This window comes from Sitophilus oryzae, unplaced genomic scaffold, assembly GCF_002938485.1.
Source record: "Sitophilus oryzae breed Bouriz unplaced genomic scaffold, Soryzae_2.0 scaffold_1443_pilon_pilon, whole genome shotgun sequence".
Classification (NCBI taxonomy): Eukaryota; Metazoa; Arthropoda; class Insecta; order Coleoptera; family Curculionidae; genus Sitophilus; species Sitophilus oryzae.
Genome location: NW_022146108.1, coordinates 2,214,258 through 2,241,430, shown reverse-complemented (window position 1 = coordinate 2,241,430; position 27,173 = coordinate 2,214,258). Strand labels below are relative to the sequence as shown.

The 27,173-nt window shown below is 34.3% G+C and overlaps 1 protein-coding gene across 1 annotated transcript in view; it reads left to right on the top strand.

The window, feature by feature from the left end:
* LOC115877300 (discoidin domain-containing receptor tyrosine kinase B-like) overlaps positions 1 to 27,173 on the top strand; it is a 288,039-nt gene that overhangs the window by 222,151 nt on the left and 38,715 nt on the right. Inside the window, exon 5 of the mRNA XM_030893435.1 lies at positions 20,251 to 20,482. Coding sequence (XP_030749295.1) covers positions 20,251 to 20,482 — 232 coding nt within the window. The remainder of the gene's footprint in view (positions 1 to 20,250; positions 20,483 to 27,173) is intronic.

Here is a 27,173-nt window from a genome sequence, read left to right as displayed (position 1 = left end):
ACAAAACCGCTAATTAGACAAAACAGCTATATTTCGAAAAATGACCGCATTTGAATCCACTTATTGGAAAACGTAGGGAAAACTTTCCCTGAGGTTGATGAAAAGTTGAAGTGAAGTGGGTCCTCTTATATACGGCGGGGAAAAATGAAATTAAAAACTTGCTAACTTGATCAAAAAAAGTAAGGGTATAAGTTTGCATATTGTTTTCTTCTAGTCGTGAAGTATTGTTAATAGTAAAATACAGTTTTAGAAGAGAATGTTAATAAAAATTATAAAATCCTAATAAAACAGTTACCAAAATACAACAGTCCCTCCTAAGAAGGTTGATTCTCACTATACCTTCCGTATCAGCCCCCTTCCGTTTACGTAAAATATTATATCATGTAAACGAATAGAGCAATGCACACTATCCGTTCCGTCCCTTCCGCTTCATATCCTTTCCTTCTATACATATTTTTGGCGGACGGATTGAAGCGTATCGGAAACAGCGTGGTCAAGTTCTTACATTTGTACCAGCTCTGTTAACATTTTGGTGATATTTATTTATTCTTTCACCTTTTAATTCGCGTTCGAATCGAGTTCGATTCGAGTCTGATTCGAGCCCAATTTGAGTCCGATTCGAGTTCGACTCGAGTCTAATTCAAGTTCGATTTGATTTCGATTCGATTTCAATTCGATTTCGATTGGAGTTCGATTGGAGTTCGATTCGAGTCCGATTCGAGTTCGATTCGAGTTCGATTCGAGTCTGATTCAAGTCCGATTCGAGTTCGATTCGAGTCCGATTCGAGTCCGAGTCGAGTTCGAGTCGAGTCCGTTTTGAGTTCGAGTTCGAGTCGAGCCCGAGTCGAGCCCGAGTCGAGTTCGATTCAAGTTCGATTCGAGTTCGATTCGAGTTCGATTCGAGTTCGATTCGAGTTCGATTCGAGTTCGAGTTGAGTTCGATTCGAGTTCGAGTCGATTTCGAGTCGAGTCCGATTCGAGTCCGATCCGAGTTCGAGTCGAGCCCGTGTCGAGTTCGATTCGAGTACGATTCGAGTTCGATTCGAGTTCGATTCGAGTCCGCTCCGAGTTCGATTCGAGTCCGAGTCGAGTCCGATTCGAGTTCGAGTCGAGCTTGATTCGAGTCCGATTCGAGTTCAATTCGAGTTCGATTCGAGTTCAATTCGAGTTCGATTCGAGTTCGATTTCGAATCTATTCGAGTTCGTTTCTAGTCCGATTCGAAAATAGGAAAATAGAATATTAGAAAAATCGGAAACTAGGAAAATGCTCAAATAGGAAATTAGAAATATAGAAAAATAAAAAATTATAAAAATATAAAAACAAATATACATTTTTTTAATATTTTAATTTATTTTTAATTGTTTTTTAATTAAATTATAATTTCTTATGACATTATTTTGCAATTATCTACATATTCAAATTAAAAATGAATATACACCAATCGGATACGAAACCAAAAATGGCCACCAACAAAACCGCTAACTGGCTCGCTGCAATACAAAAAGTGACAGGTCTTTCGAGGAAAAAAAGACGGAGGAAAAATAAGGCCACTTTATTCGATAACGTTGGAAAAACTTTTCTTGGGGCTGATGAAAAGTGGAAGTGAAGTGGGTCCTCTTATATACGGCGGGGAAAAATGAAATTAAAAACTTGCTAACTTGATCAATAAGGTAAGGGGATATTGCCCTTTTTTCGTCGTGTTGTCAAGAATTGTTGATAGGAGAATAAATTGTTCTTTTCTCTTTGCCAAATTTGATAGTGAAAGAAGTTTTAGTACGTATGAGAAAAAAAATTAAAAAAATGAAGAAAAAAAAAACGGCGTCAAAGACGGGTGGGGAATGGGGAATTGATGGTAATTTTGGCGAGATCAAGCACCAAACGTCATCTACTTAGCCTGTACTCTTCTTTGTCTTTTAATGGCGCTTACTGCCAGTTGGCCTTAAGAAGATTATAATTATGTTTATATTTAGGAAAAACTATTTTTAAATGTAATGTAAAGTGTAGTTTAAAATTCAAGGCAAATGTCATGTTTTTTGTGTCTAGAAACGTTCTATCCTTTTTAAATCTCTCTATAATTAGAGTTAATTTTTGAAAGTTTTATGTCAATACCAGAGGCAGAAGAAATATGCAATAACCAGGCAGCTCCATATTAACAAATTTTAATAGCCAAACCAGACAGCTCTAATAGCTGTCCAGGTTTTGTTGCAAACCGAAAGCAAGGTATAGTTCTTATCATTTAAAACTTCCCAATATGGCGTTTATTTCACTTATTAAACAACTATATTTATTCAATAATCTTGATAATTCCAGGAACTCTCAAATATACTCAAAACATGAAAACAAAAATTCACTTCTTATTATTTATTATTATATTATTATTTATAGTTATTACGAGAAAGTTTATAAAATACCTTTAAGTAAAATCTCTTCTGATCTGCGGTAAAACACCTTTATTCTTATTTAAATAATTTCAATAATCAATTTTTTATTTATGACAACCACCTAATAACGTCAACTTGACAATCCTGAAAAATGTTATTGTTAATCAAAGAGTAAATAAAGTTCTGACGCCAACTTATTTTTCATTAAAAAGAAATTACCAATTTTCCTAACTAGGTCGACCATATTGAGAAACTTTTAAAAGATTTGTACTATAGCTCCAGTAACGCTGCTATACAGGGTGTCCCAGACATAAGTGCAAATATTTTAACTGGTAGTATAGTTCCACCCCAGAAAAACGCCTATGAGTTTTTTTTCGCAAAAAAAAATTTTTGAGAATTCGAAATGTTTTGAAAAATTTTTTGGAAATTTTTTTAGTATTTAATTAAAAAACATAATTTCTTGATAATATGGCAACATAGGTATTAGATTAAATTTACAAGAAAGAAAATCCAGAAAAAATCCAGTGGTTTTCAAAATTTTAGCAAAAAATCATTTTTTCACAAAACTTCAATCTATTTCCGTATTGTAACGGAATTTTAAATTTTGTCTTTATTTTCGAGAAAATTTAGTCCAAACATAAGGAATATTTTGTTGATGTTTGACCATCAAAATCTTAAAAATAAAGAAGTTGTCTAAAAAAGTGCTAGAATACGTATATCCGTTATCTTTAATTTCCTTCTTTATTTGTGTAAAAATACCTGCCAGTATTACGTGAAACGTTAAATGCCGAACGCTTATTTTTGCTAGTTTTTCGGACTAGTGAAATGGACCCTTAATTGTAGTTTTTAATAAATTCAAAGTCTTACACCCATCTCTACTAATCAAACTAATTTAATATAGCCCAGAATTAATTGTGCATTTACCACACAACACCGACGAACATTTCGTCGAATAAAAACGATTTCTGACAACCGAGCGCAAGTAATTATAAATTCAAATTAAAAACGGACCCCGAAAGAATTATAAGTTTCATCAATCTAATTCATCACGAATAATTAATTACCTTCCACTTAATTTCAATGGCCCCAAGTCCCATAATTAAATCCCCGTCTTGAGTGACGACCGTACTCTCCAATCAGGCGAGAAACCAAGACCGTCCAAGAACAAAACCACTAATTGGAGCGCGCGCTCTATTTTATGAAAAATGACAGTCCTTTCGGGGAAAAATAGAGGGAGAAAAATGGGCCACTTTATTCGATTCGGTCGGAAAAAAATGACTGTTGATGAAAAGTGGAAGTGAAGTGAGTACCCTTATACAGAGTGGCCGAATGTTTCTAAAGAAAAACGGTTGAGTTTTCTGCGCCAAATCAGAGAAATGTTGGATCAAAGTATAATATGATTTATGATTGGTATATTGTGTCCGTTATTTATAAATTTGATCATTTCTCCCACGACGCCCTCTAAATTTTTAGTTGATTGTCTTATTGTCTCAAAAAAATAACAGACCATTGTAAACCCTTAATATTCACAATAAACCTTGCCCCAAAGACAATAATTCATTTCCCATTTAAATTATATGGGAATTTGCCACTTTTTGCAAATATTTTTTTTTCTCTCAATCTTGTTCTCTCGCAGCCATGATAATCACATATTCTTGTACAGAATTGAACGCTCTACAAAAAAGGGACCTTACAATTTTTCGATAAACCTACCCCTTCAAAAGTTACTCGCGGTTAAAATTAACCACTCGGTAAATTCCTAAATTCCCCAAATTTTTTGACAAAATTATGATTATTTTTGAAAAATTTAATCTATTACTGTAAAAATATACAATTCTGATGGTGTTAAGGTAGGGAATTAAGAAATCTTCAAGTCTAATGAAGTATAGCTGATTTATTTTAATAAATATTCTTTAGTTGGATTTTGATATTTCTTCTTAAAGTCGCTTACAATCTGAATCATATATTGTTTTTCATCTTCACTTCTAGATAAATTATTAATGTATTTTTCTGAACTTCAGTTTAACAGCTCTTTCTGCAGTATCATTAACTACTCTCAAATTTTTCACAATTTCTAAGTCTCTCATACCTCCCCTTTGCTGTGGAGCTTGGTGGTGGATGAACTACTAGACGAATTAACTCTAGCGGGAATACACTGCATTGGGTATGCAGATGACATAGTCATGATCGCTCGGGGGAAACATGAAGGCACCTTGTGTGATATTATCCAAAGAGGACTCCGTATCACTGAGAGATGGTGTAGGACTGTCGTGCTGAGTATCAACTCAGACAAAACCGCGATAGTGCCATTCACCAGAAAGCGAAGTCTGAAAAACTTGAAAAGAATTCAACTAGATGGAAAGGTAATACTGCCAACACAGGAAGTTAAATATCTGGGAATAACCCTGGACAGTAAACTCCTGTGGAACAGGCATATTAAGAACACTACCAGCAAAGCCATAAAGGCTCTCATGATATGCAGAAGACTGGCCGGAAATAGATGGGGCTGCTCCCCTAACACTTTGCGCTGGATGTATACCATGATAGTAAGACCCATGATTACTTATGGAGCAGTTGCCTGGTTCACAAAACTAGAGCAACGGACGGCAAGGCTAAACTTGTGCAAAGTCCAGAGACTAGCATGCGTTTGTATCACAGGAGCCATGAAAACCTGTCCAACAGCAGCAATGGAGGTCATTCTAGATCTAACACCACTGCACATTGTCATTGGTAGAGATGCCCATGCGACAATGATTAGAATGGTCACTAACGGAATTAGAACTGGGAGAATTGTCAGATCAGGGGCTTGGAACACCCTCAAAAAGGAAATACCACTCCTGAAACTCCCGTGGACGATATGCCAAGAACGTACAACTTTGAGAAACATCTCAATGTAGTATTGATCAATAAAAAGGATTGGAAGAGCGAAACGCTTGCCCAGCAGTTAAAAGACCATAACTTGGTATACTGATGCTTCCAAAACCAATACGGGAACAGGGATCGGAGTGTTTGGGCCGAGAGCTAAATACTCCGAACCAATGGGCACTTACCCTAGTATCCTACAGGCTATAATCTACGCTATCGAAAGATGCGTACAACTTATCTTTGATAGGAACTATCGGAAACAAGAAATAGCCATCTTGTCTGATAGTCAAGCAGCGTAAAAGCGATCAACTCAGTATCAATCAATTCGAAATTGGCCAAAGAATGCATAGAGAAGCTGAATAAATTAGGCAAAGAAAACAAAGTCCTCCTACTCTGGGTGCCTGCTCACCAAGGGATAGAAGGCAATGAAAAAGCAAATGATCTAGCTAGAAAAGGAGCGAACACTCCACTAACTGGACCAGAACCGTTCTGCTTTCCAAGTGGTAATCAACTCAAGGCGGAACTCAAAAACTTGGAAGATTCCGTCCGCAACCTGGAGTGGGAATCTTGCAACGGTCTAAGACACTCGAAGAAGTTTCTGAGGGCTTATGATTAAGAAAAATCACAGATCTTCCTGGGTTTAAGTAAGAACAATCTTCGGATTGTCACGGGGTTTTTAACAGGACACTGTCTCCTCAATTAACACCTCAGTAGATTGAAACTAAGAAGAAACGGCGAATGCAGATTCTGTGGGGAAAATGAGGAAACACAGTACACCTCATCACTGAGTGCGCCGAGACGACAACCATTCGTGCCATGAATTTTCGTACGACTGATATTGGAGATGGAGAACTACCCTCTATAAAACCGTCCCAGATACTGGCTTTTGTCAAAGCCCTGGGACTGTATGATGAGTTATGACTCAAGAAAGGGGGCCACAATGGATCTGTAAGGTCGCAGTGATTAATCCCCCTCCCACTCATTCTAAATTCTAAAAATCTCTTATATATCCAGGATCCTTTAACGATTCCGTGCTGTCTAACTGCAGAAAACTTGTATCAATATTAAACCGTTTAAAAAATTGTAACAAATTTGAATTTATGAAATAATCAATGTTTTTTGTTTATAAACCGTTTAAAATCATCCTGATTAAAAATGAAGCGTTTAGAAAAGCGTTATTCTATGTTTTAAGATGTTTATGATACCAACCTATATCGGTGCTAAATAATTTTACAAAAACTCCCCTAACCAACCAATACAATGTACCTTAGGGGAGCTCAGGGCAAATTTAATAATGGAGGTAAGATAGGGGACTGTAGGGGACAAAGAACCACTCGAAGTAAAGGTATCGTATTCTTCCATTTAAGAAATTTTTACATAAAAGATATTGTGTTCGTTTTTTTCCGTATTCTTTCTGTGGAAATTGTATTACGATGAGATCATATTCGATATTCCATTATAAAAGAACGTAGTTAAATTTTTAAACGTAACTGCCCGCGCATTGTTGAAGGAAATATGAAAAATTTAAATATGCCAGTTCAATTTAAAATGTTTACTGTTGTGTTCAAAATGGAAATTGAAAAAAACTGATATTTTTTCATATTTGTAAATAAAGTATGATCGAAAAAAAACGGCGTCAAAGACGACTGAGGAATGACAAGCGATGATAATTTTTGCGAGATCTCTAGACGTCAATCAGACATCAATCTCTAGACGTCATTTAATAAAAATTAAAGGGGTGGCTGGCAATAACTAGGCAGCTCCACTTTTTTTAGGAAAATGAGAGATTTTTACTTAGTTACCCTTTAAAAATAGGCCGATCGTACCCTGCAGTTATTAGGCCACGTTGTGAAACAGTACCTATACAGGGTGTCCCAGAAATAAGTGCAAATATTTTAAGAGGTGATCTCGATAAAAGAAACATATTTTCTCTTTATCGTTTTTCAAATAAGTCCAAAATAACGGAGTTATTTTACTTTGAAAATTTATAAAAAAATGATTTTTTTATGAGCAAAACATTCAAACAAAAACAGACCACAGACTACACAAAACAAATTGTTAGTTAGAATTTTTTTTAGAATTTAGAATGAGTGGGAGGGGGGTTAATCACTGCGACCTTACAGATCCATTGTGTCCCCCTTTCTTGAGTCATAACTCATCATACAGTCCCAGGGCTTTGACAAAAGCCAGTATCTGGGACGGTTTTATAGAGGGTAGTTCTCCATCTCCAATATCAGTCGTACCAAAATTCATGGCACGAATGGTTGTCGTCTCGGTGCACTCAGTGATGAGGTGTACTGGTGTTTCCCCATCTTCCCCACAGAATCTGCATTCGCCGTTTCTTCTTAGTTTCAATCTACTGAGGTGTTCATTGAGGAGACAGTGTCCTAAAAAATTGTTAGTTAGTGGCAGTTAGTAGTAGTCAGAGATATAGATGTAGGAGTATTTTGGTTTAATGGCCACAGCTATCCGGCCGGGTAATAGAATTATCGTTTTTTAATAAAAACTAAAAAAACATAAAAAAAATTTTTTATATTAACTCTAATTTTTTTAAAGTTTAGAAAAAGCATTCATAAAAAAAATATCCTTCAATTTACTAGCTCTTAGTAAGAAGTTTCACTTCGAATATGCGCACATACTGCACCACAATTTTCATCTGTTCATTGGCTTAGTGTTAGCACAGAATATCTAGCTACTGTGGTGTTAGTCAAAATGGATCTAAATATGTTTTGTGTTTTGAAGGATGTTTCTAAGTTTTATTTGACCCAAATTCAACAAAAAAAAAGAACTATAACAATTTTGGGGTCACTAAAACAAAATACTTAAATATGTGATTGTAAATAAAATATACTTTTAAGTAATACCACATCAGTGATTCTTTCAAATATACAGCCTTTCCCATCAATTATTCATCTCTTTATCTAACACAAGTTTAAATTAAAACGACAGCAAGAACTATTTGCAGTTTTCCTCCGCGTAATTAACCATGAATAACTACGTTGCGTCTAATTTCAATGCTCTTAGCTTGCATAATTGAAAGATCAGGTCTTGACTAAATACACGCCAATCAAGCGAGGAAACAAAACCACCACGAAGTAAAACGCTAATTGGTATACTCTTTATTAAGATAAATAAGATAAATAGAATAAGTATGTGTCTAAAAAAACATTTAAATGAAATAAAGGAACCTACGTTGTGTCAAAAATATTTTTTTACTGTCACACCTCAGATACAAAGCCTCGACAGAAGCAATAAGGGAATTTTGAGGAGAATATGTTATGTAAATCAAACGCTAAATTCCTAAATAGCCGTACTTATTTTGTTAAAAGAAATGAAAGGAGTTCCGTACGCCTGGAATTCGCGAGTAAAAGAGCACGATAGAGAAAAACCCTGATAACTATTCCAAAGAATCCAACTATGCTGTTCTGTACTTTAAGAAAAGAGAAACAATTAATAATACAAAAACTGTCTTCATACCAGGGTTTGTAATTTCATACATTGAAAACATGCTATATTTTTTAAATTGAAAACTGAAGAGTTTTTCTTAGTTTAGCAGGTCCACACCCACAGGTACTAAGGTCTCTGGATTTGTTTGCTAAAAGCACGAAACTAAAGTTAATAAGTTTGATGCAACTATCTTTAGACTATGAGTTATAGGGGGTCACTGTACTCGATAACTTTGGAAAATGTTATTGGATGATGAAAAATGGAGATAAAGAAGGTCTTTACGACGTAGCTGCGGCACTGAAAAATTAAATTAAAAAATTTCTAACTCAGCCAGTTCACACTTTTTTTATTTCCAGATACCCTAGCTTCTTGTTGATAGTTGAAAGCTTTTTTTCAAATTTAAAGTGTAAAAATCAATGACGCCTTTCTAGACAGAAGTTAAATGCGGTGTATGTACTATAACAGATAAAAAAAACTACCTGGTAAGTATCTGAACTAGCAACTCTCTTAGTAAACTCACATAAAATATCCATTTTAACCAGATTTTCTAATTATTTACATCATAACCATTTATTTTGTAAATTGTAGACTAGCTGCTGGTTACCCGATATTTTGCAAGAATTTAACGGAGTGCTGCAAAATAAAAGTGCATTCAGCTAATTCGAAAAATTGCTGTTTAGTTTTATAACTAGCCTAGTATTAATTTTAGCCGTAACATTATACAGGGTGTCCCAGAAATAAGTGTAAGTATTTTAAGTGGTGGTAGATCTGGCCAAAAGAAACATATTTTCTCTTTACCATTTTAAAAATAAATTGGTAATAACCGAGTTAATTAACTTTGAAAATTTTAAAAAATAACACCAACGTTTTAAAAGCTGCCAGCAGCAATTAATAATCAGTCGAAAATACCAAGAAATTACCAGAATCTCAGCTTGTTCGATGCCCAGTGTTGACACATCGACTAGAATGATTTAATAACGACTTCAGATGAAAAGAAAAAAAATCACCTAACATTAGAAAACGGGACTCCGACAGATAGCAGATCAATGTAATAAAGTTAGAGCTTCGTTTTATCACTTTACCTAAAACCGCAACTATACACTTAACAACACTTCATTTCACTGCGTGTCTTGACAGCGCTACACTTACACGTGTATTTTGCACTAAATGCATTCATATGCCATCTGAATTATTTAGGATTATTTTTTCTCTCTCTATTTTTTATCTCACACTCTTTGTTTTTGTGAATAAACACAACCAAAATAATTGATATTTCTATTTGAGTAATAAAAGTCTATTTTTACAGGTTTACTGTTTTGAGTAAAATCTCAAATGAATTTAGGATAAGATAACCTAAAAATGCCATCAGCTGATCTGTTTAAATATAGGTCAAACCTTAACTATTTACATATCTAACAGAGGGCGCTGATTGTGAACTGTTGAAAAGCTCCTATAATTGTTCATTATTTCAATTTACTAAACTGTAAAAAAGGTATTTAAGATATACCTAGTAGACGTCAAGAAAGATATAAAAATTTCAACATTTTTTTTTCTCTTAAAGTATCTTCGTGGGCGTGTTTCTGGGGTCGAACTACTACCAGTTAAAATAGTATGAGAAGAATCTAATGAGAAGAAAACGAAGTTTACGGAGTGGTCAGATAGGGATTTTTAGAAGGACTAAGAGTGGATGGGTGGAGAATAAAGGCGAAAGGCAGAAACAAATGGAGAAAGATAACCAATCAAGCCTTTTAGCACAGAATATCTAGCTACGCAACAGAAAAATACTCGAAATGAAAGAGCTTAAATTGCACAAATAGAATACTAGATAGCGCGACAATGTCATAATCAGAATATAATTAGAAATTTTGAACTTTCGGTTTTGGATCGACGGCTCGTCGACTGCCTTGTAGCTCGGCTAAATATGCACAGTTGCCAGATTCAAAAAGACTTGATTTGGCATCCCATTCTTTTTACTGTGTATAATTAATGCAGTATGTGTTTCTTCCTATTCTTCTTTTCTTGTCAGATACACTTATATTAATTATTCCTTTGGCTATTAAAATAGTTTTAAGTATATTATTACAAAACATATACATTTTTAATATACACTACCTTATAATGTTAACTAAGAAAATACCTTTAATTACCTTTAAAATTAATAATATACAGGGCGATTGATAGTGATATTTATTAATGCTGGAACGTTAGTAATGAAATATAAGTTTAATAATAATGGAAATAATTTATTAAAATGCAGTACAAAAAATGTTAACTGACTAAAAAATACTATAATAACAAATTTCTTCCGTTTGCCACGTTATTTATATAGACCTAGGTAGATTTTAAAAAGTGACACAGGTACAATTAATAATATATTAGTTCGGCATAAAAGTTGCTGTCACGACATCGAACAATAAATTAAAATTCGTAAAATAAATTAAAATTGTTAATTAAACAAATCTTTATAAAGAAACGCAAGTATGCCAAATTTGGCCCAATCGAACTCCAGGAAATGATATCATAATAGTTTACTATATTATGGTACCACTTTATATGCTTTAAGGTACCATAATATTGCAATGTCACCGAAGATCCGTAGTAGGTATACCAAATTTAAGAACAATCGAACGCCATGAAATGGTATCGTAATATGGTACTATATTACGGTACCACTTTATATACATCATAGTACAATCATATTACAATGTAACCGAAGATACGTAGTATACCAAGTTTAAGCCCAATTGAACACCAGGAAATGGTATCGTAATATGGTACTATATTAAGGTACCACTTTATATGCATCATAGTACCATCATATTGCAATGTTACCGAAAATACGTAGTATCCCAAGTTTAAGCCCAATCGAACGCCATGTACGTAATATAGTACTATATTATGGTACCAGTTGATATGCTTCATGGTACCATAATAATGCAATGTCATCAAAAATACGCAAGTATATATCAAATATGAGCTCAATCGAACGTCAGGAAATGGTATTGAAATATGGTACTATTTTAAGGTACCACTTTATATGCATCATAGTACCATCATATTACAATGTCACCGAAAATACGTAGTATACCAAGTTTAAGCCCTATTGCCGCCATGTACCTAATATTGCTATGTCATCAAATATGGTACTATAGAAAGTACCACTTTATATGCTCCATGGTACCATGATATTACAATGTCACTGAAGATATAGTATATCAAGTTTAAGCCCAATCGAACGCCATGTATCGTAATATGGTACTATATTATGGTATCACTTGATATGCTTCATGGTACCATAATATTGTAATGTCATGAAAAATAGTATATATCAAATACCGTATGATACCGAAAAAACGGCGTTCAGTTGTCTGGAAAAGGACGATCGATGACATTTCCCATATAAATTTATATATAAAATGACAGCTATATTCATTTCATAGCCATCGCTAACGCCGTTTTTTCCCGATTATACGATATGAACTTGGTATGAACACAATCGAACGTCAGGAAGTGGTATCATAATAGTAGAACAATACTTAATATATTGTCGCCGAATTACAATGAAAATTCAGGATTCAATTATACAATCAAACGTCAGGAAGTGATTGTAATTTAGCTCATAAGATTTAATTCCAACTAAGATGGCAAATTGAAAAAAAAACAGCTCTGATCTATTTTAATATGTTTAAATGATGTAGCAAATTTGAAGGTAGGCTTTATCAGGAAGTATTACGATATGAATTACACAATGGCAACACTGCACAAAATTCTTTTAAATTTTGTTTGTAGAAAACTGTTTTCTTTTAAATTTATTGCCCTCTATTATGTAGTAGCGAAACTACCGCATCAAAATATGTGATTTGGAGACAGGCTTTAAAAGCCTGTCTCCTTTTGCTACCTACAATTTTATACATTTAACGAGGCTTCTGTTGCGTAGCTATATATTCTGTGCTTTTAGGCTTTTAGAGCTATTATATATAAAATGCTTGCACTTATTTCTGGGACACCCTATATAATATTTCACGCTTAAATAAAATTGATAAATTCAGTCTCAATTTATGTTCAACAAGAACCCCGTTTTAACTCGCAGTGTTTCTTTACAGCAAAAAGGGATAGACCATGCTCTGAGAGAGCGAATTTCGGGCTAAAACAAAAGACAAAGCTCACGCCGCGGGGGAAGTGGGGTAACGAAGAACGCGGAGGTGAAGGAGTAACAAAGAACGAACCAAAACGCGGCGCGCGGGGGGACGGCGAAGTAAAATAAGCGGAACAGCTAGCGAACGAAATCAAATGTTTGTTAATTAGCGAAGTTTAACGGTAGACAATGAAGTGTCTGGGCCGACCCAAAACGGTCTCTTTAAATTTTCGTATTTGCTAAGGGAGCGACATTGATGGATTAGCGCGGTTTCTGGCTCGCTTCTGGAACTGGGTAAAGTGTAATATGAATATTTTCGAACCGCATTGGAAGGAGGAAAGAAACGTTTAGGGAAACGGAAAGGAAATTAATTCCTTTTAAGTGAATTATGGTAATTTACTTGCTTAGGGATAAAATAATTAATTTGTTCAATAATTATATTACACTAGTTTTTTCCCGCGACTTCATAAAGCATAAAATTCAAATTTTATTAATATAATATAAAATGTAATAATATCAAAAACATAGAATGTAAAAAAATGCCAAGTCTCGCAACACAATTCTTTCACTATAAAAAATTGTACGATCTCATATAAAACCAAGTCTCAGTTTATTTTATTTAGTCTCTCTTTAAACACCTATTAAACAATTTTATTATAAATTGTTAGTATCATTATTAGTCATCTTTATTTCTGTAATAATTATAATGACTTGGCAATTGCACCATAATTATAAAAGAATAATCTACCATCTCGATTACTAAGTAAATTTAAACAGTACCCTTAAAAATAAAGCTTTTTAATTAGAATAGAATGTCATACCGTGCAATTGCCAAGTCAATTAAATAAATAAATGCCTTTATTAATGTCAGTCTTATTGTTTAAAATAAACACTTATAAATGTTTACAATGTCAAAAAATCAAAAAGTAAAAAATAATATTCAAAAATATTTAGTAAGTTTATAGTAAATATAGTAACAGCAAATATTAGACCAATGTTTACAAGATCAAATTCGATTATCAAAACATAAGTCATTTACGGCGTAGAAAGCCTTGTCTAGTAAAAAAATGATGTTATGGACATGATTTCAAATGGCAGGTGATTGTGCATTTTTTCCGAGTTGTATAATATTGAACTTTTAACTAACTCTGAGCGTGGGGTAGGTAGATAAAGATCTTGCTCCACGTTCCTGAGTGTGAGATGGCCTTTCTTGAGAAGCTGATACATGCTTACGTATTAGGCAAACGGATTCAAATATAAATAAGGAAGAAAAAGTTAATATTTTTATTTTTTAAAAAAGTCCTGGCAATGAGTTCTGTTGTTTAGTCCCAGTGAATATCGAACAGCTCTCTTCTGGAGCTTGAAAATGCGGTCAAATTGAGTGGCACAACACGTACCCCAGAATGGAAGGGCATATCTGAGGTGCGACTCAAAAAGTGCATAATAAACAGTTCTAGCCACTGACATGTTAAGTTCCTTAGAAACAGATCTTAATGCAAAACAGGCAAAGCTTAATATTTTCGACAAAGCGTCGATATGCATGTCCCATTTCAGAGAATTGTCTACAACAAGTCCTAAGAATTTTACAGATTTTACGACGTCAATTGTGGTGTTGTTAAGTACAAAAGGCTGCAGCGAGTTTTTATACGACAAAGCTTCAGTTTTAGAAATGTTGAGACTCAGGAGGTTCGAATCGCACCAAGATTTAATGGTGATTAAGTCATTTGATATAATCCTATGAAGTGCCGTGACGTCTTTGTTGCTCCAAGTGAAGCTAGTGTCGTCCGCAAAAAGACATATTTTATCACTGATGTTTATGTTAGCAATGTCGTTAATAAAAAGAAACAAAATAGAAAAGAATTGTGTTGCGAGACTTTTTTGATGGAATAAACTATTCAGTAAAATTTGAGTTAATTTTTCCTATTTAGGAATGAGTACATTTCCACTTCTATATTTAACTAAAAATAAACAAAAACAATTCCAAACCAGAACTCGGTGCAAGACTTCAACAACAGCAAGCTCGCTACGTATTTATGCCGATGAAATATCCAGAGAGTTCCTGAAGGCGGAATGGCGACCAAGAAGGTGGAAGTCGAAACGGGAGTAAGGGTAAAAGTAAACCGGCTGTCTGGAAATATCCAGGACTATCTTTCACGGTCCAGCTACGGACGCTGTGCGAGCGGTCGAGGGTCGGACAGTGATGTAACGACTGGGCCAGGAATCATCCAGGTGAGAGGATAGGAGGGAGCGCATAAAAAGAAGGAATAGGGAATGAGAAAATATGGAAATTGCTGGATTTTGCGTAAAATTTTTAGGTTTTATTTGTATGTCTTGTTTAAAAGTTAAATTTGTTTAGGAATATAAAATATTATAGTCTCTTTCTCTCTCTGTCTTTATTCCTACTAGAGCAATGTAGTGGTCAAGTGATGTGTATAGTTTGTCTCTATAATTCTCTGTCAGTGCAGTGGTTTGTGGGTGAGTTTGATAGCTGGTCTATCCATCGGGAGGGCGTGCGGCCTCTTGGTCTTTTTCCTGGAACCTTGCCCTGTATAATAAGTCTTTCCATACAATCAGTATCTCTCCTAATAACGTGATCGAAATATATAAGTATTCGTGATTGTATATGTTAAAAAATGTCTATACCTATGTGACGGATTCACCTCTCCAGAAAATTCCTATATGGGTGTTTCGCCACTGCAAGAAAATATATAAAATAAAATAGTTATTTTTTGTGATCCAACGGACACTATTTGTCAGCAGCGGTCTATCAATAAACAAATTTGCCTAACGGACAAAAAATGCTGCCGTTGACGTTCTCACAGATGTTGAGAGACGTTCCGTGATGTTGATTTCTTGGATTATGGATTCATTGGTTCATCGGGCAGTCCAGACAATTCTGAATATTCCTCGCCGGCAGTACATCGCAGCTGCGTCAATTTTTTTTATTACTGACTGTCTCATCGTCCAGGACTCGGAGCCATAAATTAGTATAGGAAATACTAGGCAGTGAACAAGTCTCCTTTTTCAGTGTTTTGATATGTATTTGTCTCGTCTGTCATATTTCGAAAAAAATTCTTTCCAGAAATCCCCAAAAAGTGGAAAAAGCCACTCACGAATAGTTGTTTTTTATTAAAATGTGATTAAACAAATACTTCAAACTTTCTGAGTTGCCTATAGAGGCTCTAAGAACAACTGTTAAAATCATTTTGTGGGTGGGAATGGGAATCCTCCAACGGTCTAAGTCACTCGAAAAAAATTCTTAGAACTTACGGTCGAGGAAAATTAAAGATTTTCCTTGATTTAAGTAAAGAAGAACAATCTTCGGATTGCCAAGGGGTTTCTAACAGGACACTGTCTCCTCAACGAACACCTCAGTAGATCGAAGCTGAGAAACAACGTCGAATTCAGATTCTGTGAGGAATATGGGGAAACACCAGAATACCTCGAGACGACAACAGTTGCCAAAAGATGTCAAAAACTTTGGTACGACTGACGTCAAAGATGGAGAGCTGGAAAGCAAAACATTATAGGTAGGAAGAATTCACCAAAATAAACTCCAAGAAAAAAACTGAAAAAAAAAATCTGAAACTTTAATAAAACGAGATAGAGCTATCATAAAACAACTGTAGCAAGAACTAAAAAAACGACGCGGTAGTAGCGGGAACTCCAAAAATGCATCCAAGACATTCGGAAACATTTTAATTCTCTTAGATATTAAAAAAGGATCCGTCAGTGCCGGGAAAATTCAGTCGGTTCGCTTTTAGTTTTAATTAAAAACAGAAAAGGAAACTCGCGCTCCGCGCCGAGAGAACTTTGGACTCTGCTCCCCCATTTATCCGGACGGAATATCCGGAATTTCCAGAGATAATTATAGTAAAACCGTCTGCCAAGAGCGGGATTAAACGTAATATTTTTTGAACTATTACACGAATTCGGTTGCTTTTTAATCTTTGGAAGAGATTTTAGTAAATTTATATCAATTAAACACTCAGATAAAATTATAGAAATTTTCGAAAAATTGTTTTAGATTAGATTCGATTTTTGAAATGGCTATTGGCCTATCCTACTGCGACCTTTTCCTCTTCTCTTTTCCTCGTCCCTTTTTTGCTACCAGAACTAATCTGGTAGTTAGTCTCTTGATAGATCTCCTCCGGCCTCTAACTGACATGAATGAGCTATGTGTGTCAATAGATTTTACACTCTTGTCATGGCACAACTGTAACACAGAGTTTATCCTATGCTTTTTAAAAAGTCTAAAGCTTCATTCAGAACCTCGCAATTAGTGGAATAAATTAGTGGTTTCAATTACACTTTATACTTTTTAGTTTACGATCATTCGCAATATTTAAAACACACAACTAAAATTAATAGAATATCCTAGCAACTGCTTGCGTTAGTCAGTTGTATTCATAGGGAAAGCCTATAGTCTGAGCTAGCAACGTTTTCGAGAAAGTATTTTAAGACGTCTGGCTCTTTGATATGTCTTTTACTATGCTCTCTGAAACGGCATGCTGTTCTAGAGAGCATAGTAAAAGATATATCAAAGAGCCAGACGTCTTAAAATACTTGTTTTTCCGACGTTGCTAACTCTCGTACTATAATATTTAGCTTATAAAACATCAACTTTTGATTTCTAACCACAATTTCTCTTGACGGAAAATAATCAAAGGCCAAACTGACTTTTATCGCAAATTTGGAAGTATAATTAGTGGAAAAATTAAAAGTTTGATTGCTTTTTCTACTAAATGAAAATATTTACCACTAATTTTGACGTTCTGAATGCTTACATTAAAATTAAAGAAACAAACTTCTACGCTAATTGAAACCACTAATTTATTCCACTAATTACCAGGATTATATGGATTTTGTAGGCATAACTTTAATTTGTAGACAGAAAGGTTTGATGCTGGTTTAATTTTTTTGATGACCTGCAAACTGAACTGACAGTAGTAGCCAAAGCAGATAAAAATAATGTTTCAAAAGATGACTTTATGACATTTATTAACAAGTTACAACCTGATGTGATTTGTATAAACCTCTCTACATTACTGTTAACTATGAATATGTAGATACGTTTTAGATATGTTTCGGATGGTAGGTACAATACAGGAAATCTAGCGGTAGGACTTCGGCAACCGGAAAAATTGATATTTCTGTTGAAATGAAAGAAGAAGATGAAACTAAATATCCGCAATCCCAACCATCCTCTCAGAAAAATCTCATAATATTTTTAATTTTTGTGCAAAGCGGATTTTTTTTCTTTGACTAGTGGCATATTTTGTTATAAAAAATATTAAATTTGCTCTAAAAATTCTCACGAAAAAATAAAAAACAGCAGAGTGAAGGGTTAGAAAAAATTCACAGCTTCTGGTTAAAAATTATTCTTTGTCCGGGCGCGGCTGCAAATTACACAACGGGCTCATAATAATTTCAAGCCCTATTCTACAGCGTCCGCAAACCACTTTTTACCCCCCTTTCCCCCTACTCGCCCCTCTTTCTCTCTGGCGGTCCATTTCACCGACGGCATAAAAATTAAAAAATTAAATATTCACGAGGCGCCAAATTAAATAATAACCGGGTGCCATATTGTTTATTGGCGCGGGCGTGTCGCCGATGCAATATGTTCGAGGGATGGGCAGAGGGGTGGTTATTTACATAAACGTCGATTCGGAAACAGTAAACAATTTAGCGCATTTAGTATCACTCGGGTGTAGTTAGTTTATTTATAAATTTATTGAAAATGTTTCCCTGGGATATTGATCGATGTGACCATAACATATTATATTCATCGTATAGCATCGTTTTGAATATACCTACTTACTTTACATGAGAATATATTTGGCTGATGCAAAAATATAAGGCGTTTTTGTGTACCAGCATATTTATGAAGTGTTATTTTTTACACAGAAACAGCACAAGAAAGGTGTAAGTCATTATTATTGTTACTTATCTTAAATAGGAATTATCGGAAACAAGAAATACTCATCTTATCCGATAGTCAAGCAGTGTTAAGAGCGATCAACTCAGTAACCATCAATTCGAAGTTGGTCAAAGAATGCATAGAGAAGCTGAACAAATTAGGCAAAGAAAAAAAAGTCCTCCTACTCGTCCTCCTGCTCCTCCTACTACCAACGAACCGTCACCTCAAGGAAAGCAATAGAAAGCCGTCTTTAGCATATTTATCTTGTACAACCTCTCAAATAGTGCCATTCGGATTCGGCAATAAACTGTAGGTCCTCTGTACTCACTGTGAAATACTGATGACACACATCACAAATACATGCGAGAGATAGCCGCCACTCTGTATAGAGGCACTGTACTGTAGAAGAAGAAGACAGACTATAAAAGACATATGACATTATACTTAATATTTTTCTTCTTTTTCACTGTGAGGACGGACAAAAATGGCGGTGTTTGGTATGTTAATAAATAAAAGTGCCGCTAATACGTTCGAGAAAAGGATGGTACGGCTGTGCTCGACTTGGCTTGGATATTAGTGCCAGTAAAAAAATAGCTCATCGCTCCTTTCAAATTTATGTAAACAAAGAAAGTCAAAATGTTGTCAGAAACTCAGAACATTCCAGAACCACACACATTCCTGTATACTTTCGCAGACTGGACTTACGCAAGTATACCGGAACGTGTGTGGAAAGACTTTTGCCCAAGAATCTATGTAAATTTTAGTCCAGTAAATGAAGGTTGAAACCACGGCCTAATGCGTCGACCAGGACTATTCAGGCGGATTGTGTACCTTTTGGGGAGTAGTTTTAGGGTTTAAAAAAATGTAACAACGTGCTTGGCCAGCTTTGCCCGAAAAAAATGGCCCCAAATGGCCGAAAATCAGTTTTTCGCAAATACCTGCCAAAATATGCAATTTACAAATTTTTTTTGGAATAAAAAATTAAGCTTAGGTAATTAATTACCTACAAAATTGGTCCTTATAATTTTTTAATAAATTTAATATTTTTTGATGATTCAAAGTTTATTTAAAAGGTAAAAAAAATTGGGGAATGGATATGGGAATCCTCCAACGGTCTAAGACACTCAAAAAAAACTTCAGTACTTATACGACCTAGAAAAATCAAAGATTTTCTTCGATTTAAGTAAGAACAATCTTCGGATCGCCACGGGGTTTCTAAAAGGACACTCTCTCTAAAAAAATTAAGCTTAGGTAATTACCTACAAAAATGGTCCTTATCATTTTTTACGTAGAATTAGTCGTTTTCGAGATATGACGCGTCAAACATCTCTGAACTTTCTCTCCAAGTCTTATCGGCTCCGGAGATAAATTTCATAAGCGTATCATTGATTGATCACTGAGATAGCCGCCGCTCTGTATAGAGGCACTGTACTGTAAAAGAAGAAGACATACTATAAAAGACATATGGCACTATACTTAATATTTTTTCTTTCTATTTCAGTGTGAGGACGGACAAAAATGGCGGTGCTTGGTGTCCTCAGCGTCAAGCTACCGCCGAGCCGGAAGAATGGATTCAGATCGACCTGAAGACGGTGCATGTCATCACTGCCACCGAAACGCAGGGTCGATTCGGCAACGGACAGGGCATAGAATACGCCGAAGCATACATGTTGGAGTATTATAGGCCCCGGCTGCAGAAGTGGATTCGGTATCACAACTTCAAAGGAGAAGAGGTACGTGGACTTTGATTTGTAGAAAATTTAATCCATGTTCATTATAATATAGTTTCATTAATAAAACTTTATATACACATTCCGCATTTGAACCTCCATATCGTTCGGTTTTGCCATTTCTCTTTAATAGCTCTATCTCTCATGTACTGGTGTACTCCATCTAACCACGTAGTTATAAGTCCTTTTTTCCTTCTACTTTGTGTCTACTCTACTTTTAGCCATCTTTCATTTCTCGTTTTGACGTATCCATAGTAACTATCTAGGAACCGTATTCATAAGGAAACCAAATGTAACCCAGGAAATTGTATCAAGAATAATGTCAGGTAATAGATGTGTAAACGCACTACAGAGAATTATTAACAGCAAGAATATCTCTAGAAGTATATACGACCATAGTAGTAGATGCATGTCAAACGTGGACATTCAATGCAACGGAAAATTCGAGACTAGAGATTTGAGAAAGTAAAATACTGAGGATGATTTTTGGAGGAAAGAAGATACACAACATGAGGACCGGAAGAACGAACGAAGAATTAAAGCAACAATATCGTGCACCAAGTATAACGGGAGATAAATTAAAAATTATATTAAAGGAAAAACAAAATGCTGATATTTTAGCGAAAGTTTGAAACATCGTTGTGCGGAAATCGTCTACAATATATGGAATTTAAAAACAACTTTATTACCAAAGTGCATCTTTCCTCGATAGTTTATTTGTTGATTCTTCCCAATAGCTTTTTTGTTGGAGGTATTCGCTTTTGAACAAATCAGTAACAATCTACAGAAATTTTAGCATTAAAAGCATGCTTTTCTTTTGGTCCTAATCCCAAGACACCGACGAAATAGTGTTTATAGTATTTGTAACGTTATTTTCATTGAAAAGTCATATTATTATTTTGTGTTGGCAGTTACTCCTTAGCATTTAGCTGTTTCTCAGTTAGCAGAGATGGTTGGATTTCGAATTTTATTTCTACCATCTTTTTTTTCAAATTTTGTGATGCAAAAATGCAATTCCTGCAATATTGAATATAAAATATATGATTGTTTTGATAGGTACATCTATTTATTCCTTTTCTTTTTTTAATTTTATTTCAATATTAATTCTTGAGGAAAAAGTACACGCACATTATATTGTTCTTTTGTTCTCTCTCTATATAATTACAAACAAATTTGAGGAAAAAATGCCAACAAAGAAGAATATTAACAGGACTTTAAGATTTTTTTTTTGCTTAATATTATTCTCAATTGCTTGCGGACAGGGAAAAATAACAGATTTATTTTAATAAAGAAAAAAATCTTCGTAATAACTCTTAATTAACTTCTCATAATTTTATATTTTCTTAATTGAATCTTAAATGGTCTGTCAGATTTAAAAATATAAGCCTCATTAAAAAATATTACTGGCAAAAAAAAATTAATTGATAACTTGGAAAAATATTATTTATATTAATTTTTGAAATTCTTGTATTTTTATAAAAATCTACATGACAGATGCAAATTTAAATTCCAAATAAGTTTTTTTTATATTTTTTGAAATCTTGTCATCTACAGTATTTTAACCATTTTAACCAGTTAGCGTAAACATAAATAAGCTACTTTATTTTTTTATTCTAATTTCTAATTTTAAAATGATAACTTTACAGAACTGCTATCTTTCTGTAATATTTCCTTTAAAGCTCATCTCAAATAGGCGATGACTGTAAGTCGTCTGACTAATAAAATAAAGCTAAAAAATGCGAAATATAAAGCTGGAAAAGCACCCACTAACAGGGTCCTAAATGTTTTAACGTCTTGGCGGTGTCTACGGTTTACATTGTCTCTTGCCAAATTGTTCATTTAATTACTGTTTTAGTGTCTATTAAGAAACTATTGTTTTTCTCGAGTGTTTTACGACTTTCTCGGTATAACTGCGGAATTTGCTCTCCGACTCTGCTGCTTTAAAGCTTGAACTTGGCAATGTGGCAATAAATAGAGTAACTTGGGAATTCTGTAGAGCCATATGTTACCTGCTAGCGAATTCTTAACAAAATATAGTCGGATTTAAATTGTGAGATACAAATATTCAAGATAGAATCTTAAATCTCTATTATTATTTTTTTAATTTTAAATTTTAGAGAGGGATCGATTTTAAATTAAATTCCAGGGAGATCGGGATCATTTAAAAAAATCCACTCACACTTTTTTGGGCCACCCTGTAGAAGTTTTGATTAAAAATAAGATAATCGTAATAATCCTGCAGCCCCGGATCCTGTACTGTTACTGTATTTATAAACATAAGGATATGTCTATAAAATCTAATTTATAAATTCTACTCTTCTTATAGTAATAATAAATCTAGTAAAGTGAATAGATCTAAGCGAAAACATCTAAAACTAATACTTAATATTTCAATATCTATCTAACTATAATAACGTTGAAAAATAAACTCTACTAATTTCCATCTATTTTATTCCCGTTTTTCTTTGACGGTAAAAATAAAGTTAGGGGAGAGAGGGCGAAAGAGGCCATCCTTTCTATCCGAAAAGCGTACAATGCGAATAAATCTTCATCAATTACAATTAGCAAAAACAAAAGAACCTATTTTTTGCGGGGGAAAAACCGAACATTCAATTACCAAAGAGATTTATCTCGACTTGAGAAGTGAGAGACTGGGAGCAAAAAATAGGAGAGCAGTCTGTAAGTAAATTCTCTTTACTGTTTTTCCTGAATCTGTGAACTGCCAGTGCAGGATCTTGATTTAGAGAAATCTAAATTGAAAAATCATATTTAAATATAACTTAATAAATAAAAGTTAAAAAACTACAGTAACAACTTCTTTTATATACAATGTTGTAGCCCAGTGTTCTGAACAAACTACAACCTCTTGAAACGTTAAGCATGATACAGGGTGTAGAAGTTACATTTTTATTTCGATTTTTTTCCAAAAAATTTATGAAGTAACCTCAATATTTGGATGAAAATTGGTGGCTGGGAGTTTTTTGACATGACAAATTTGATTTTGATGTCAATATGACTCCTATTTGTAGGGGGCACCACCTACATGTGTTTTAACTGTTTTGAAATGCAGTAACTTTTCGTCCGTAATTGTTAAAATCTACTGAGTAAAAAAATATACATTTCCGTGACTTTTTACGTAAAAAAATTCTCTTGATAAAAATCGCTACAACGAAGTTTTCAAGATATTTAGAATGGAAATAGTCAATACATGTCATTATTGACAAAAAATAAACCCGTTGAGTAGATAGTTATTTGACTGAAATAATAAATTTGGGAAATTTTTACTTTTTTAAATTAATCATAAATTTTTCTGCGAAAAAGTGATTATAAAACGATTTCTGTTGAATTTTTGGTACAAAAACATTTTAAATTTATTATTTCAGTCTAATAACTATTTATTGAACACGTTTAATTTGTCAATGATTACAGGTATTGATAATTTTGATTCCAAATATCTCGAGAACCATTACTCGTAGCGATTTTTACTACCTTACTTAACCTAACAGACCTTTTTTACGTAAAAAATGTCGTAACTGTATATTTTCTTTGTACAGGAACTGACGAAAAGTTATTACTCTTAAAACCAGTTAAAAAATATGTAGGTGGCGCCCTCTACAAGTAGGAGTCATATTGATATCAAAATCAAATTTCTCGGAATAGTTTCCGGTATACAATTCGGACCACCCTGTAGATCAAAATGCAGTTTACGTTTTAAATTACCTTTCGCGTGTCATAAAGTCCTAATAACTTGTATGGGAATGCGAATGATATACTATATGAATTTAATATTTCTACCGTACAATTTACAGCTATTCGACCACTGCCCGGCGTCACGACGTCCACGACGCCCTTCATCCACCGCGCTCCCACTTAAATACACACTTTTACACCCCTCGGACACGCACCACTTACCCCCTACCCTCCACATCCCCCCACATGCACATGGGGAGTCTATTCGAACGCATATGCATGGGGAACAGCAACACTGCGGGCTGCACTTATTAAGTCCCCTCCACAACAAAGCGAATTCCTAATTTCGCGCAATCACGCGAACTACCAAAGTCGACGTCTAGGCGCCACGTTGTTCCCCCCTCTCCCCTCCTACGTTTATTTTCTTTGACCCCCTCCTCGAAGAGGGTTCGTGTGTCCGAGAAGAAGGGAAAGGGAGTTTTCCTCGAAAAATAGGCGATATTTTTAAGTCTGACAGTGCCGGTATGGTGAAGGTTGTAATTACTGGGGAAAGTAGAAAGTAGGGATATCGATTTTGGTAGAATTTGAAGGTTATCGTTAGAGTGTAATATGAGTGTTTGGTGTTGTATGGTATAAAATATACTAAGGGCTGGCAAAGGTTAGTTCTGGGTCGAGATTTCCGTATGTAAGAAGAATACAATGCGTTTATAATGTACTGAACAAAGAGAGAACAGTAAAAACGTTGCCAAACGTATGAAATAAACCGAGAAACTGTTCGCATTGCCAAGAGACGTGGAAGAGGATATTATAGCAAATTCGTCGCGGTAGACCGATCGACCCAATCAGTACTTAAAATTCCAGGGAAGGTTTTACATCATGCATTGTGCATTCAGCTTCACGATTTAATTACGTCTCGTGATGCTTTATTTGTTTATTGATTAACAAGTCGTTGTAATTTTCCATATAGCTTGTAAATTTTTAAATGCAAGTTAGAAACGCTTGCACTTTTGGTAAAAATAAGTGGAATTGAATTGGTGTTCGACAGTGGTCGCGCTATTAGAACTCTGAATTCAAAAATCAATATCACCAAATCCATTAGAAATAATTGATTGTAAGTTTTTTCAAAAACTTTCTTAATATTTCTGCTGTATTTTCTTCGCAGATTCTATGTGAAAATCTTTATAAATAAGAAAGTTGCACGATTGCTGAAAATTACTATGAACTAAAAGTAAATGGATGGTTTTTTTAAAAATTTTAAATTGAAAAAAACAAGCCTATCGATTTTTTCTTATTTAAACATCTTGTAAAAGATCCGAACTTCAAAAAAAGTTTGAATAACTAAAGTGGTTTAACATAACATTATTCTCCATCCTTAATCTTTTTATTCACATAGGTGTAAATAAATATTTCTAAAATATTACTGCTTAAGTTTCGTTATTCAAAATAAAATGACATACACAATATATATTGATGAGCAAGACTGGACTTGGTCTTAGTCTTGAGCTTGCACAAACTGCAAGACCAAAACCAAGACCCAGCATATTAGTTGTTTAGGTACAAGCAAGAAATTATATATTACTAATGGAAAAAAGGCCCCAAATTTTAGTCATAGAACCGAATTTTTGGTCTATTTTTTCCTGTGGCTATGTTTTCCTATTGACAAGCTCATTATGGTTTCAGTCACGCGATCCCTTAGGTGTAAGCAAGCACAACTATCGATTTTTTCGTGGGTTAAAATTAGACGCACCCTGCAATGGAAATGCCAAGTTGTAAGAATGAGAAAAATATCGATTTACGTGTCTTAGAATTAGTATATTTACGAACTAATTTTAGTGACACAAATTGAATGAAGATTGGTTATAAAATTTTAGTTTGAATTTTACTATGTCTATCAATGAAATGCTTTGTGAATTTGTGAATACTCAATGAAATCGTTAGATATGAAAACTACATTAAGTGTATAATGTAAAAAATGTTCCTTGAATCATGTCTTTAGAAATCAACCTGCAGTGGAAAGTTCATATGAAAAAAAAATGTAGTCGCTAAAGTTAAGTTAAAAGTATATGAAAATGGCAAATAATGGATGACAGTTTTATTGAGTCTGTGTAATGAAGAAGTTATAGTATTATGATCAGGCAAATTTTGAATTTCATAGTTCAAAAAATATAATAAAATTTTTCTTAAAAATTAGCTTTGCATATATTGTTTCCTAAAGTTATGTTGATAAACAAGAGAGAATGGTAGAGAATACTATGACATATTATTTCCTTTTGTTTCCTCATCATACTTAGTTAACAAGCAAACAAATGGTCAAACAAGAATCATCAGTACCATTCATAGATCCAGAACCCCCCTGCGGTGCTTCTAAAGCAATTTTAATGGTAGTAAGTCGCCAACAAATGGAAAGGTAGAAAAATGCATAGTAGAACCCTCGCCATAAAAACGACAGACCTGTTAAGCAGATAATAAAATACAGGAAATGGAAAACTGTCAGAACTGTAGCTGGGTCGAGTAATATGGCATATCTTATCATATAGTCAAACAGCTTTAAGAGCGATCAACTCAGTAACCATCAATTCGAAGTTGATCAAAGAATGTCTAGAGAAGCTAAACAAATTAGGAAAAGAAAATAAAGTCCTCTTACTCTGGGTGCCAGCACATCAAGAGATAGAAGGTATCAAGTAGCAAACGATCTAGCTTGAAAAGGACCACTCCAGTAACTGGACCACAACCGTTCTGCTTGCCAAGTGGAAACCAACATAAAGCAGAACTCAAAAACCTGGAAGATCCATCCTTAACTTGAAATAGGAATCCTCCAACGGTCTAAGACAAACGAAGAAATTTCTCAGGGCTTACAAACGAGAAAAATCAAAAATGTTCCTTGATTTCGTTAGAACATAGGGGAACAGGAGTATTAACACTGTGACTGTTGAGAAAATGAGAGCTCGATTAGCTCTGGCTAAACAAATAGAGAAGTCAGGGGAAAGTTTACACTTTCCACCTT